Source organism: Amphiprion ocellaris, chromosome 1 (assembly GCF_022539595.1).
Source record: "Amphiprion ocellaris isolate individual 3 ecotype Okinawa chromosome 1, ASM2253959v1, whole genome shotgun sequence".
NCBI lineage: Eukaryota > Metazoa > Chordata > Actinopteri > Pomacentridae > Amphiprion > Amphiprion ocellaris.
Window position 1 is genome coordinate 27,074,949 of NC_072766.1, and position 15,861 is coordinate 27,090,809.

General features: G+C 40.2%; 1 protein-coding gene across 2 annotated transcripts in view; it reads right to left on the reverse strand.

Annotated features, from left to right (window-relative positions):
* Positions 1 to 15,024, reverse strand: part of mmp15b (matrix metallopeptidase 15b) — a 37,683-nt gene extending 22,659 nt beyond the window's left edge. The window contains exons 1-5 of one of the 2 annotated variants that reach the window (XM_023268168.3): positions 14,336 to 15,024; positions 14,052 to 14,242; positions 4,390 to 4,538; positions 2,909 to 3,031; positions 2,200 to 2,507 (exon numbers count right to left, since the gene is read on the reverse strand). In XM_023268168.3, the coding sequence (XP_023123936.1) occupies positions 2,200 to 2,507; positions 2,909 to 3,031; positions 4,390 to 4,538; positions 14,052 to 14,171 (700 nt within the window). In that variant the 5' untranslated portion in view covers positions 14,172 to 14,242; positions 14,336 to 15,024. Of the gene's footprint in view, positions 1 to 2,199; positions 2,508 to 2,908; positions 3,032 to 4,389; positions 4,539 to 14,051 lie in introns of both variants that reach the window. The other variant, XM_023268166.3, reaches the window with a different exon arrangement.
* Positions 15,025 to 15,861: the final 837 nt, after the last annotated feature.

Below are 15,861 nucleotides of genomic sequence, written 5' to 3' on the forward strand. Positions count from 1 at the left end.
ACAGACATACGCACACACACGCTTATACATGCACACACATAAAGCTTAGCTGTCAGCTGTCTATATGTAGATAACAGGGTAGGAAAGCCCACTGTCACAAAAACCCTCTCTACTTGGCAGGGTTAATGGGTGCACAGCAAGAAGGGGACTCTGAGAACTTCTTATAGATGCATAAAAGTGAACATGTTCACTTAATCCAGTGGTTCTCAAATTTTTTCTGTCGGGCCCCCCTTTGGAGGACAAAAAAAACTTTCGTGCCCCCTCAATAACTTTGTGTGTGTGTGTACGTATATATATATATATATATATATATATATATATATATATATATATATATATATATATATATATATATATATATATATATATATATATATATATATATATATATATATATATGAAACTGTGAAAACATGAATATGCAGGGCTGTGTTATTTTATCTGATTCCATTTTGTTGTTTTTCACAGTAAAGATCAGGGGTGTCAAACTCATTTTAGTCCAGGGACCACATAAATCCAATCTGATCTCCAGTGGGCCCCACCAGTAAAATCACAGCATAATAACCTATAAATAACCACAGCTCCAACTTTTCCCCTTTGGTTTAGTTCAAAAAAGTACATTCTGAAAATGTTCACATTTAATGAACTATCTTTTTACAAAATATTATGAACCTGAAATTTCTTAAGGAAAACAAGTTCAATTTCAACAGTAGCCTATTATGCCTCAGTTCACCATTTACACATGCATTGTAACTGCCAGATAACAGTTCATCTACAAAAACACAAAACATTCAGTCACAGGTATCTGCAACTGAACAATCTAGTATTTTACTTCATGATCAGAACAACTTGTCAAGTTCTAGAAATTATTTTAAATTTACAGTTTTACAAATTTACAGTTAATGTTGTTGTAATTTTTATCATTTGTAAAGTCATCCCGCGGGCCGAAATGGACCGTCTGGGGGGCCGGTTTTGACCCGCAGGCCGTATGTTTGACATTACTGGTAAAAATAATCGGAGGAGATGAGCCGAGTATGTGACGTGATCAAGTACGCTGGTGTTCCGACTGCACATTAACGATGCGTTCTCCCGTTCTCTGGAGTCTGTACTTCGGAGTCTGAACGGCCATATACCATAGATATATACAGAAGATCATTATTATTATTATTATTTATATCTATGGCATATACAGTCTATGGGGCCAGCACAATTTCAGTATTGTTGTACGCCGCGAAAAACAGGCCGACGTTAAAACAATAGTTCAGCTAACTAGTTCCGTGTTGAAGGACCTTTTCCTCCCAGTCGCCCGCACCCCCTGACATGCCACTGCGCCCCCCCAGGGGGGCGTGGCCCACTATTTGAGAAACACTGGCTTAATCCTTGTTTCTGCATGTGATTAGTTTAGTGCTCGACATTCTTGTTCAGAGTTAGAATTTGGTTGAGGGTTTATCTTAAGGAAAGCCTAAATGTTGAATCATTGACGAAAGAGGTTCGGTTTAGGAAATGATTTTACAAAACTAAAGCCCTCATATGTACAGAAGGTCAAATATTTTGGGTGTGACCACAATGTATTGATGTCATTGATTAGTGTACATCAGTACAAGCTTCGTTAAAAACTGGGAATAAAATTGAAAACTGTAAAGACATGCAGTTGGGGCAGAGACTGTGTGCCGTCACCATATGTCCTCTTTGAAGTTTTACTAATGTGAGTAGTGTACCAAAGCCTGACAAATGAGGGACGATTTAGGTAGCACAACCATGCCAACTCTAGTTAGGGCCAGAATAAAGCTGAGTGGACAGCTGTTTGTAAGCTACTATTAAGATTCATTACAACCTGTGCAACATGCCATGACTTTAGTGCTTCAAACTGCTCATCAGCTGAAAACAGAAACTACGCAGTCCTCCATTTCCACCTGAAAATTAAGCAAATAACTCACTTGTCATATCCAAACTCTTAAAAAAAAAATCAGTAAGCTGTCTGGCTACACACACATGAACACAGATATATAACACACCAACTCAACTTGAACAGTCAAACATCCACCCATCAATTAAGACAGTCTCAGGGAAAGGTGTTCATTATAGTTTAGCATGGTTGGGAGGTCATTCTCTTTCACTGTTTCACTGTAACTTTTGTTTTGCCGAAACATTACCACTGAAATAGCTAAAATACACAATACAATACACATTCCAAATTACCTTGTACATTCTGGTTCCCTATGGTCCACGGTTCATCAGAGTCAAAATGTGTGTCCCCACCCATTCCAGGTCCAGGGAAGTAGGCATGAGCTAAGAAGCCCCCCTCCCCATCAAAAGGAGAGCTGTCTCCGTGAAAACCTGAGGCAAAGAAGATCATAATGTCGGGCTCCTTGCGGCGTCCATATTTGATTTCCTGGTAGGGGATTTCGTCAAAGGTCAAAGGGGTGACCCTCTCCCAGACTTTAAAGGCCCGCCGGATGGCTTCGTATGAGTTGTACTCCCCAATTTTGGGAGTGTAGTTCTGAATACTATGGGAACAGAGTGGGGGAAGAGGGAAAAAATGCAGAAGAGAGTGACCTTTAACAGTATGAAATCTAATCATTTGTAGGTTCATAAGCAGTTCTGACTTTTACATTTTTAGGATATTGAGATGTTTGGGAGGTTTGACAAAAATTATAACAAAAATATCTTGAGTGGAAGCAAATGTCAACATTTCTAGAGTCAAGCATGTGTATCAAATTCAATGCGCAATTTACAGGATTGTTAGTAGGACTGCATTCTCAATACACAAACAAAAATGGAAATCGTAAAAGCTGACTAAACTCAAGTCTCAGCTAGGAAGAGTGTTTTATAGTACCAATCTCCAGCAAAGTAAGGCTTTCTCTGCGTTGTGTTCATTTGTGGCAGGTTATTTTTATTTTTTTTTTACCTGTATGTGAGGTGGCTCTTGTTCCATTTATGTCCAGTGAGGGCATAGCGTTTCCGCCGCACATTGGTTTTGATCTGGCCTCCAAACTTGTCAGGCACACCACAGCGGGGTCTCCTCATGGCGCTGAAGGAGTTGAAAGAAATCAGGAGCAGGCAAGAGGTATGTGTGTGTGTGTTGAAAGGAAGAAGCACCCAAGAGAAAAGATGAAGGGCAGCATGGTGTTGAAACTTCTGCTTTTTCCTGTTGATGTCTGTGTACTTTTTTTGTTGTTTAATTTAAAGTATACCTATGAAGTGCCTAGTGGAGTCAGGCTACTGAGAAAGTTCTTCTCAAGCAACTAGGGAGAATCTGCATCTTGCTCAACAGCAGTTACTGAGGAAGGGAGAAAACAATACCCATTCTTTAATACCACGGAAGATTTTTTTTAATTTTTTTACATTCTAGGTAGGGCTGGGCGATATGGCCTAAAAAAAAATCTCCGATTTTTTCACAAAAAATCCAGATTCACGATTTATCCGATTTTTTTTTTTTTAACCTCCTACCTAATCTCCTCACGCCGGAGTCCAGTCTACTTAATGCAAATGAGCTGCAGCCCTCTCCGGGTAAACACACCGGATCGCAGCTGGAAATGCGCCGCATGTTGCATGCTGGTCCGGTTGCGGTGTGTTTCCCGCTGCGATCCGATGTGTTTACCGGAGAGGGCTGCAGCTCATTTGCATAAAGTAGACTGACTTCTACTTTATGCAAATTGGATGCAGCGTGCGGAGATTCCACGCATCGTGAAACTGTCCTCAAACTTCTAAACTAGGCATCAGTGACCTAAAACGAGGACAGATTCAGCTGCCGCACAGATTATTTCTTGCCTCAAATGCTCTCAGAAATATTTTTCACTGATGTGTTTTTTGAAATAAAAGGGAAATTTTGCAGCCGAACCGCTGTGTTTATCCGACTCGTCTGCCGGACTGTCCAGCTGAAAGCTCGGTCATGTGACCACGTAGCGGCCTGCTGTTGCTCAGCGCTGTCATGTGACCATGTTGTGGTCCACTAGTGACCACCTGCCGTCCGTGTGATTTTCAGATGTGGTGCGTTGCCGTGTGGGAAAATCGCATCTAGTGGACACAAGCCTTTAGCTCTGCACCGCTCGCCGCCATGTTGTTTGTGTATCAAGCGTGGTGGGAGAGGTGCGCACTCTGAACTACGGGAGCCCAGCAGGCAGGCGCTGGTGGCGGATGTTGATGAGAAAATCGATTTTCATTAAAACAAATCGACATTAAGTACAAAGTGGAATTAATTGATAAAATCGATTTATCGCCCAGCCCTAATTCTAGGCCAAACAAGCCTCCTAAAAACTTTAAGATCAGCTGTTTAACCCAAGTTTGGGACTCAAAATATGTTGCCTGGCAGTGGATGTTGCTCCATATTTTTTCATCTATAGTTGAAAATCGAAATGAACAGAAACATCATAACTAAGCCCTGCTCACCTGATGGTTTGAGCATCCATCTGTCCTGTAACCTCCAGACCATAAAACCGCTGCATGTCACTGATGGCATTAGACAGGATCTGAGCTGATCGCATGGTCGACATCTGTCTGCTGGCCTGGGGCAGGTAACCATACATCCTCAACCATGACTGGAGAGACACAAGGGAGAAAACCACTGAAAATTTGATGCAGAAAAGAGGATTATCTATTCAAGTGACCTGGCACACTTAAATCTAAGCTCATTAGGAAAAAATAAAGACTTATCTTGAGAAGAAATATTTTTACCAATTAATCTTAGAGAGATTACAGATGTGCCTGTGAAACAAAAGACTTTTATATGATCAAGAAGTGAATGCCGACAAGAAAAGACATTGCTATGGAAACAGCTCTTTTATGAGCACATGGACAATTTGTGTTCATTACAGCCGAAAACAATGAACTGAAGCACTGAAGACCATGAAGTCAGTTTTCTCCTTAGCCTCAGCTTCTGTACCATGGTGACATGAGATTTGCCTGAATACGTAGGCCCTGTGTAAAAATTCCCCATATTTGTTATTTGATCTTGAATGACAGTTCATTGTTCATTTGAAATGTATTCTACTCTGAACTGAGTTGCATTAAATGTTTTGTACATAAAAAGAAGAAGGCAGGGAGAAGAACACAGTGAGGGCTAATGTATCTGATGGTACTGTGGGAGTATGAGACAGGGAGGACTGGGGGGTGGGGGTTAATGACAGACTTGAGGGAGAAAACGTGATACTTGACCCAATCACAGATGACGCAAAGTCTATCCCACCTGTTATGTAGAAACCCAATATTGCACGCGCATACACACACACAAGCTCACACAGAAAAGCCCTCGCATATTGGGTAGTCTGGGAGACTAGATACTATTACACATGGTGGTGCAAGGATTGTAAAAAGGTGTGCGTCTAAGTCTGGATGTTTGCTCATGCCTGTACTATAGCTGTGCAAGTTTCTGTGTGCAGTTTTAAGTTAACACCCATCTTTCCCCATTCAAAATACTACCTATATTTACTCACCCACTCCTTTAAAGCCATAAAACAAACTCAGCTCTTCCTGTCTTTCTCTCTCCCACAGTTCTCAAGTTCTGTATTTAATAAGTATAGTAGTGGTATATCTACTGCCCACCAAACGGGTTAGTTAAGGTGGTATCACTGACACAGACAAAGCAGTTGTTTGCTGCATGTCCTGCACAAGCAAAACGTCAACGCAGTCCAATGAAAACAAACTAGGTTTCTCTGACTTTCTTTGTTTACTCTTTCTTTACTCTGTTCACTTTCCTCCTAACTGTCTGGCACCATCTACGAAAATAGAATATGACTATATATGATTAAAAAAAAGCAAAGGTGTTCCTTGAAATCGCCTACTGATGAGAAGACCTGATGTTATCAACATATCTACTGAGTAACAAGATAAAAATAGAAAAATAGCCCAGCTAGTGATATTAAACCTCGACAGAAAGTCAGTCTGAGCACTGTCCCTCCAACATTCTCCACTGGCAAAAAACAAAGAAAAAACTTTGTGCTTGTGTCCTTCTACCATTAAATGAGCCCTTACAATGCTGTTGTGATTAATCATTGTGAAGCAAACACATAATGCCTGATCAATCAATCACTGTCAACGGCTCATCTTAGTCTGACAGATGCTGAAGGTGTCTCATCCTTTGTGATCAATTAGGATAGTAGATGATGACTGTCACCCATTAAATACATGGCCCTTTTGGAACAGCACCTCTAGTCTTTTCGCTTGAAGGTTAAGCTTTTACATCAAAATAGTCCATTAGGTTCTCTGACAGTGAAAACTGCAGGAAGGTCATTCAGTATATGCAGATGTTACAAATACAGTACGCTGGTTGCTGAAGTGAAAGACACAATTAGTTTATTGCCCTTCAACTTAAATCCCACTGCTGTGCATGTCCTTGTTGTTCCTACTTCAAGTTAGAAAACATATTCATAAAACCATTTTTTTAAATGAATACAATCAATCTAAGACACTTCCTGATAAAAACACTAGTAGCTCAAGTGCAGTGCAGTGAAGCAAAGTTCTTTGTCATGCTGTATCTGAGACTTTGTCTATACAGTCCATCCTCTAGCCATCAGGAGGTCAGAGATTAAAACCCAGTGTTTGAGTCCTCAGGCTTTGGAGAGCTTTGCCTGAGGAGCTGCTTTGTGTCAGTTCTCCAAACACCTTTGTACAGACAGGCAGTTATGTGGGTAGTTTTGTGTTCCAGCAGTTTTCATTCACTCATACACTCTCGTGGGTTTTAACTGATGCTGTTGTACATTTGTGATCTAATTACCTTCTATTTACACAGGGATCATTTTCTTTTGTATGTGAAGAGCTGTAAAAAGATCTCTGGATATTACCAGTCATCGTTATCTGTCTTTCTGGCAGTGCAGGGTTGTACTGCATGTATTAGCTCTGTAAGTGAATGTGTGTGTCTGTGTGTGTGTGTGTGTGTGTGTGTGTGCCTGTGTGTGTATGTGTGTGTGTGTGCATTGGACCAGGAAGAAATGTAGAGAGGGCTGAACTGGACATGACCCCGACCTACCTCTGGTTTAAGATAAGGAAGCTTGAAACACACTGACACTCAATGACACACACATACACAAACACACGCACACCAAACACACACACACACACACAGGCACACACACACACACACACACACACACACACACACACACACACACGTACATTTCCTGAAACACTAATCTAAATTCTCTCTCACCCTTCCCTCTCTCTTTCTCTCACATACAGATACTCAAACTCAAACACACGGTCAGGCAGAGGCAAGCAGGTGGCAAGGTTCACAAAACACTCTTCTTCTCAAACACCTTTAGCATACATGTTTTCACTGTTTAGTCAGTATCAAGCCAATGTTATCTCGGACCCTTGCAAGAGCAGCCCCTTTTTTTTTTTTTTTTTTTTTTGGTCTACCAGCCACTGCGCTACAAGGGCAGTAAGAGGTATGCTCAGTAGTACCATGTATGGGTGGAATATGTAGATATGACCTGCTGTACATGTTTACAATGGAACCCTCTTAGAAAAGTCCAAACAAACTAGAAAATGTGTCGTAGTACCAACGAATGTGCATCTGTGTTCTCTGCAGTCGTCTGTGTGCACATCCAGAAGAGAGCATGATCAAGGCTTCACAGATTCCCCACGCAAGGGTCTGCTAGGGTCCACTAGGATTTACATTAAGGAAAATTTGTTGAAGTCAGCAAGAATCTGCAAAGAGCCCTCTACGAATGTACGTATGCAGCCTAAAATTTGTGTCTGCACCAAGTGTCCACAACTAACACACTGGTTAGAATACTAACAACAACTATGCATCTATGTTGTCTGCACTGAGTATAATCAAGGCATAAGTTAGACAGAACAACATGAGCATGTTTGGTAAAGCTGCAGACCACAGTGTCATAGTGACAAAAAGGTGTGAAGATTTGAACTGGTGACCAAAAACTATTTCAAAATGCTCTACTTAATGTAGGTTTGTAATTGTCATGGATAATTATTAAAATAACCAGGACGCAAGTGATGTCCCCATAACCATACATTCAGCTGCAGCTGCTGACAGCAGAAAAAAATGAAGAAAACTCTAAACTCAGATGGCAGACTGTAATTGAAAAGTTAGTCTCTATACATAATACACAAACATGGGGTTCAATAGTTTCTCAGACTCATATCCAAAATACCACCTGTTCTTCTCCCTGCAGCCATGCAATTGATTGTGAGCCATAAATTGCTTATCATGTACTAGTTCCTGCATTAAATTTTTTATAAATATATAAGGCTGTTATTAATATGTTTTTATTTGTTTATTGCACTTGATTGTAAAAATAAAGCTATTGTTTATGCCTCCTGTATTGTTTTAAATAAGATGTTGCTGGGGGACAAACCCAATGAAGAATTTGTGATAAAAATAATAAATTATCAATTTTTTTTTTGCATAGCTGCTCCCCACAGCTTTCAGATAAATGATTTTACCAACTGAAAAAGATCATTTGGCCAAACTAAAAACTTCCTGTCAATAACTATTTAAACACAGGCAGGACATTTTGTAAATTCTGAGTGTGGTGTAACTATTAGAACTGAAGCTGAACCTTTCTATTCTTGAAATTGGCAGTTTAACGCAGCACAATATGTCACTGTGTGAACTAATCTAATAACGATTTTCTGTTCAGGGCTATAGATTTGAGCTTTTGTTTATCTTGACACAAGTCTGAGTACTCTTCAGCCAATCTAAAGTGATCTTTGAAACGTTCAGAAAAAAATTACTTATGTCAGACCATGCTATTAATTGGCTGACTAATTTTAAAACAAGAGCCCTGCACAAGGGTCTTAAATGACACTTAATGACTGCATACATTATGACTGAAATGCCACGCTATCTAATAACGAGTTTGAGTTTTGGTTAGTGCACAGATACACATAGCTTCATGCTCTTGTGTTCTTGGTCATGAAAGACAATTTTAAAAAGCACATCTCATTGACACATGGAGAAATCATAATTTTTAACACTTTGACATAACTGCTTTTATAGTCGCTCAGCTTTCAATGTACAATAGCTGTTCAGGGAAATGTTTAAGGGTTTAAGGAAATGGTTCTATATCAAATATTCAGAGAGCACCTTACTGATGAGCTCAATTTCATCACAGCAGCTTTATCTGAATTCACTGCTCGGTTAGATTCCAGCAGATGGGTTTAAGAAAATAAATGGATTTCCTAAATGACACAAAACATGTCTCCAAAAGACAGAAAATCTTTCGAGAGCTGATTAGTAATGAGCGTTATTGATTGTCTTTTCATTTCAGCTAATGCTGTTCATATTTCATACTGTCTGTAGATAAAAACAAAGCACTTTGCAATGCCATAATGTAGCCGGTAATGGTCACTAAACCACAGCAGACACTGAGATGGAAACAGAGGAGTTAAAATGCAATTCCTCCATGAATTCAAATAAAAGCAATTATAAAGTAAAAAACCAAGACCTTGCCCTCTAACATGTGTCTTTTCTAGCCACTGGCTGCCCTCTCCTCCGTGATCAGCATCTCCACATGGTTGTCTTGCAGCATTTACAACAACAGTTGATGAAAAAGGGAATTGCCGTCATGTCTTTTGATGTTTGTGACTTTATGGTCTGCCTATGTGAATATATACCAAGGTCTCTGCACACTCTTTCTGTCTCATCCCAGCAAGTATCTACAGCAGGCTGTTGTCAGGTACAAGGGCAGAGCTGCAGGGCTGTTAGGAAGATGTATGGAACCACATGAACTCTCACCCCCATCGTCTAAAAGAGTAAAGTACTTCAGTCTGACCGCTCCTTCCCTCATCAGCTGGGCTGAATACAAAACAACACGAGGAGTGGGAGAGGGCTTGAGTGTGTATGTGTGTACACGCTAGGCCTCGTCTATTAAATGGTCTTTCAAAGAGTCCTTGAGCTTACCTGCCAAAACCAGGCCCAGCAATATACAAGGAGTTGTAAAACCTGCCAGCGTGTATGTGGGTGTGCTTGTGCTTGTGTGTGTGTGTGTGTGTGTGAGTCCACCACAATGTCAGCCAAGATACTAACACAGCTTTTATTCCGAGACTTGGTCGGCTGCCATCTCTTACCCCCCAAAGTTGTACTGAGTAGATGGATAAGAAAATGGAGCAGGGAGCAAGAAAGACACTCAGACAGAGAAGAGAAGGAGGAAGAGGAGAATCGAATATGTTTAATTTGAAGTTTTCATGAGTCACACGTGATGGAGTCGAGCTGATTAGAAATTCCGCTATTTCTGCAAATAAAACAATAATCTACAATAGAGAAAAAATGATGACTGACTATTTTGATAACTGTGAAAAACATTCAGTACATTCCCTCTAGCTAGTTGCCGTTTAATTCACAGACATAAAAACACAGAAAATGCCCAGAAACAAATAGGGAAATCTCTTTAATCCAAGTTAAGACATAGTTCCCATTTCCCTGCTTCATCCCATCACTCTAGAAATGTGAGTCTTTGTGGACATGGTGATACCCAATCGCAGAGGAGTGGAAGGGGAAGTGGCTGGAATGTGAAGAGATGGCATACTGTAGATTACATGGATACAAAGAGAATATGACTCTAGGAAGTTGTCTCGTCATGTGCTGAAATAGTCAACAATTGCATTCCTCTTCACTCTGCTGAAATTAGAAATTGCTGTTGCACACTTTCTGTATACAGTCAGCCATTCTTATCATGTCCATGCTTCTTTCTGTGCTCTCATCCCCTTTCTCTCCTATTCACAAGTTTTCTCTCACAGCTCTCTCTCTCCAGACAAGAGGGTCCATTGTATTTCGTCTGTGCACAGCATGTGTGTGTGTGTGCGTGTGTGTGTGTGTGTGTGTCCCAGTTAGAGAACAGCTGTCACATTCAGCCATCACATGCTGCACAGCTGAGACTGACCGCTACTGTCACTACAACTTTCTCAATCTTTGTCCCTCCTTTCCTTATTTACAAATACCTCTATCGCAAGTGACATTTCCCCTTTTTTAATCAAAATTTCTCAGATTCTTGTCACACGCTCTAATAATCCCTCTCTTTTTCCTCCACTCCTTTAAACTCCCACTTTTTAGTCCAGACAGAGTAGGAGTTGAGGTTTCAGGCCAACTTCAAAAAATATGGACTGAGGAGTGAGAATCAGACCTCCAGATGACCAATCCGTATGGTATTTCAGGTGTGTAACGTAACACAATGCAGCTCTGTCTGGTTTGTTTTAAAGATTCAGGCTGCTTTGAAACCAACCAAATGACTTCTGGATCTCATTTAACTCTCTGTGTTGATTATGTTGCTGAAGACTCAGTCAGCTCTCCTTTACCAGCCTTCTGTCTCTAGCAGACTATACAGTATGAGCGTTACCACCTTGTGACCACTGAAGCTTCACTTCAGGCCTATTTTCTGTTCATACATAAAAATTCTATAACCCTTATTATAGCTGCTGCGGGTGAAAACAAATGTTCTTCTACGACTCCAGAGAAACATTCATTTGCCACAAAGACACAGTGTGACCATTAGTGACTTCATAAAGGCAGCCTCTCCTCTCTCATAAAGATGAGTGGGAGATTAGGAGGCCCATCAACAAACACACAACAGCTCTTCCTTAAGTCATCACTTACAGTCTTATCTAACATCCTGAACTCATGGCCATTTTCTGCTGGACCACTGCTGATTTCCCAACTAAGTTATCATTGTTTCTGTTGCTGTCATACATTAAAACTGTCTGAATTAGTCAGATGGAAAGCTACAGATGACAGGAATAAATTACAATTTATCCCAAGGCAACATTTATATTTGAAAAATATCTTACATCAACAAATCCTCAAGATTTGATATTGCACATGACTCCTAGTCATAAAGAAATTTTAGCATTTCCCTATGTAGTGATCTGAAATTAGCAGGATACAGTTATGATGTAAAAGCAAAGATAGTTCGGACACTCTTAGGCCAGTGTTATACCTTCTGAGTGCACAAGGTTTCACAAGGGTCTGTGTAATATAAAGTCCATGGTTTCTCCATGTCCACAAGAGTCTGTGCGGACCTCTCTGTCCCTCTGTCCATATGCAGCACAAAATTTGAGCATGGCAGCTACAGGGGCAGTAGTGTGCATGCCTGGCACTGGTAAACTGGAAATATGATATGTAAAGGCAAATATATGGAGTCTTTTGAGCAGATAAGAAAGTAAAATTACAACAACTTGAATTATCTTTAATGGAAATACCAGTGTTCTGAATGTGTTCTTAAAAAAACAAATACGTATGCATTTTAAAATGAAAGATTTCCATAAGAGGGCTCATACCAAGAATGCTTTGTAACATTTTTTTGACACGAAAGACCTCCTCTGGTGAAGGTCAAGTTTTTTAGCTGGTGTTTTATATATATACTGGGGGTGGGGGTGGATTTTTAGAGAAAGTAGTGGTGCAGAGTTACATCTAAGTCCTGTTAAAGCAGGAAAAGCTTCTTTTCATGGAAAAAAAAAGCTTCTAAATATATAACTTTGATATACAGACATTACTTTTACGGGTTTAATCAAAAACCAGAGAGGCAATATAAATAGTTATACAAACACTTCTCTAAATAATAGACAAATACTGTACTTATCGAGTAAAACTGCTCGAATGGAATGACATTGATTGTTGGCTTGATTATCAGACACATTCAGTTCTTTTCAGCAATGTGTTGATGTTGTTGTTGTTTTCCCAGTGCCATCATATCATATGTTGGAAGGTGTCAAGCAATATTTCTCCAATGAAGCTTTACTTTAGTTTTGTTCAAACAACAAACATCAATAAAGTTGAAATATACACAAGACCTCTATGCTTTCAGAGGTCTCCAAATGTTAAATATTCATAGACAACATGGATAATGTAACTAACACATGTAAACACACACACACACACACACACACACACACACACACACACACACACACACACACACATTTAGCAACAAGTGCTTAGGAATTTCTCATCAGTCCACACATAGTCGAAACCCTTTGTCTCTTGTCTCAGTAAGACACATTAGCACACACCGACAACACATACCGCTATGTTAACAGCTCCTCAGAAAATGTTGTAACCTGACAACCAGACCCCCCCAAGTCACTGAGGTTGGTAATGCAAGCTCACCTCTAATGACTGGGAGGTCTCTCTGACTGTCAATCTGTCTGTCTCTCGCTCCCTGTCAAACAACACACAAAAGCTTCACCACTAATCACCTTCTCAAAGATACAGAGTCTGCTCCTATCTCTTGAACTGTTTCTCAAAACAAACAAATGTGTTGAATAACTGCTGGACTGGTGCAACAAAAATCCAAAAAGTGCTGGTTCGGGTTCCAACTTGCTACTTTGGTGTCTGGTGACACACCTAAATAAATGTGGAGTTAATGTGCAGTGGTGTCCTCGCTGGTTAAGAGGTGGAGATGAGTGTCCTGGAGGAAAGACCAAAGTGGATATATTGTTGGAGAGGTGACCTGGCATCTAAAATACTTAACTTAAGTATACCTCCTGAGGTAGCAATCAGGAATCCTCAATTCTAGCAAAGTGATTAAAACGCATACACATTTGAACTAAAGCATGGCTAGTTAGTAAAGGAGGTGGAGATCCATTCTCTGTGTGAACAGAATTCTGAGAGCCCATGTAGTGGTAAAAACAGAGCCATGTAGACGTGAAATTCATACAAACTCCTGCTACGTCTGGAGGTTTTATTTTTGTAGACGTTACAGCTGCCAGTAAACATACTTTTACTAAAGGAAAGAGAAAATAATCTGTGTTAAGGGTATTATAATAATAAGGTAGTCAATATTAGCATAATAAAGCAGATGCTGTACACTGGACTGGATGTACTTTTGAAACACTTTTGACAGTAATCTATATTTGACAATATGTTGTTTGCCATGAGGATAGCATGAATAGCATTGTTGTGCGGTTATTTTAATCGGTCTGACTTTATCAAAGGATAGTTCTGTGATGCAGCGGAGAACCCCTGCTTTGTGGACACTGCTCTACATCATTTTCTAGAAGTAAAGCTAAAACCTCTAACCTGGTCTGCTCCGAGTTTCCTATCAATGGCTGGGTTTGCTAGCAGGACTGAACAGGTCGTGTAGCTGCTGTGTTCGTACCTCTGCGTTGAAGGAGCTCTCATCCTCCGCTGCACGCGCCACCACCGCACACAGCCACAGCGCGAGGAGGGTCCGTCTCCAGAGCAACCAGCAGCAGCTGTCCTCCGGGCTGGAAGCCATGGTCTGGGCGCGAGGGAAATCAGTCGGTTGTGGTTCAGCCCCAGTGGCGTGGTAGGAAACTTCAGAGACTTCTGATGATAGTAGTAATAATAATAATAGTAATAACAATAGCGCTAGTACATACGGTAAAAAAACCTCATTAAAACTCCGCAGTAAACTATTACCGAACAAAAACGCAACGACGGTCTTCAAGAGTGCACTTGCATCCCGCAAAAGAGCTCCATCGGAGATTGACTAACATGTCAGGTCCCCTCCGTGAGTCGCCTTCACTCGTGTGAGAGCACGTGAGTCCACACTCCTGTGAGTTTTCTGTCACCTTTTCTTCACCCGCTGTCCTCTGGAATTGCCCACGAGCGTCTCATTTAATTTACATCAAAGTCTAATTAGTAACCGTGAACGCGCACTTTACAAACGAGCCACAGCGTCTCCAGAAGAGCCCCCACCGACAGAACACCGCAGGAACACTTCAAACATTTAGTGCAAACACGTTCAAACCCCGGTCACTTCTTAATAACCTAATGTCCGAAAGAACCGCTACAGCTACATTTACCCAGAGAAAGTTGCAAACAAAAAACGAGCCCCAACTTCACCACACTTGACCGACTCCCTCTGCAGTAGCTTCAACAATCAAGCGGTAATCGGTGGTTTTAGATCGAGTCCCTTCTTTTAAAACATATATTTAACGGTTTCGTTGCCCTTTGCATCCAGTTTTCCCTTTTACCGGAGGAAATCTTCTCGGGAGCCAGTACTCAACTCGCTGCACTCAGCCCTGTCCGGAGACGGGCTCTGCGTGGTCACGCTGTCGGAGCAGGTCGGACAGTGGTCGGGTGATCGGACTGTTTCAGTACCCAGCGTGAGTCCGCAGCGCCAAGTTAGACAACACTAACCACAGCCCCTTCAGGATTTTCACAATAAAAACACTGGTCTGACTTCCGGCTGCTCTCACTAAAGTAGATCAAAAGAATCAGAATCAGCTTAAATATACAAGGAATTTGGTGTCGGCTGTTGGTTTCACTATAGGAATAAGGAAAAGAGAATAATAAAATAATCATATATATATATATATATATATATATATATATATATATATATATATATATATATATATATATATATATATATATATATATATATATATATATATATATATATAGTGCAAAATGACAATCCTAGAATGAGAATGGTGCAAAAAGCAGAGAATATGTGAAAATGTTTTTTGTGCAAAATTAGTGCAAGAATATTGTACAGGTGCAGTATTGCACAGAAATGAAAAGTCAACAGTATTTTAGCTGGGAATGGTTCAGCCCTTAAGTAGGGTTATGGCAGTGGTTATGGTCAATAAATTATTAATAATAATAATAATAAAAAGGGGTCTATGTTAAACTAGGATTGCCACAATGGACATTTTTTCTTTCAATCAATGTATCAACCGTTTTCCTGATTAATAGCTTAATCTAAACATTTATTTTTCCTCTAAAAAGCAAAATGACCATTGCGTTGACGTTTATTTATTTTGACAATCTGTATGTCATCGTATGATGCAGTACGATATAATATGTTAACAAAATTTACATATTTAAGTGCAACACTGGGGTTAAGCAGGTATGATAAAAAAGTAAATTAAAATTAGAGATTATTATTATTATTTAACGCAATTATGGAACACAACTCCAATTAAATAAATAACTAA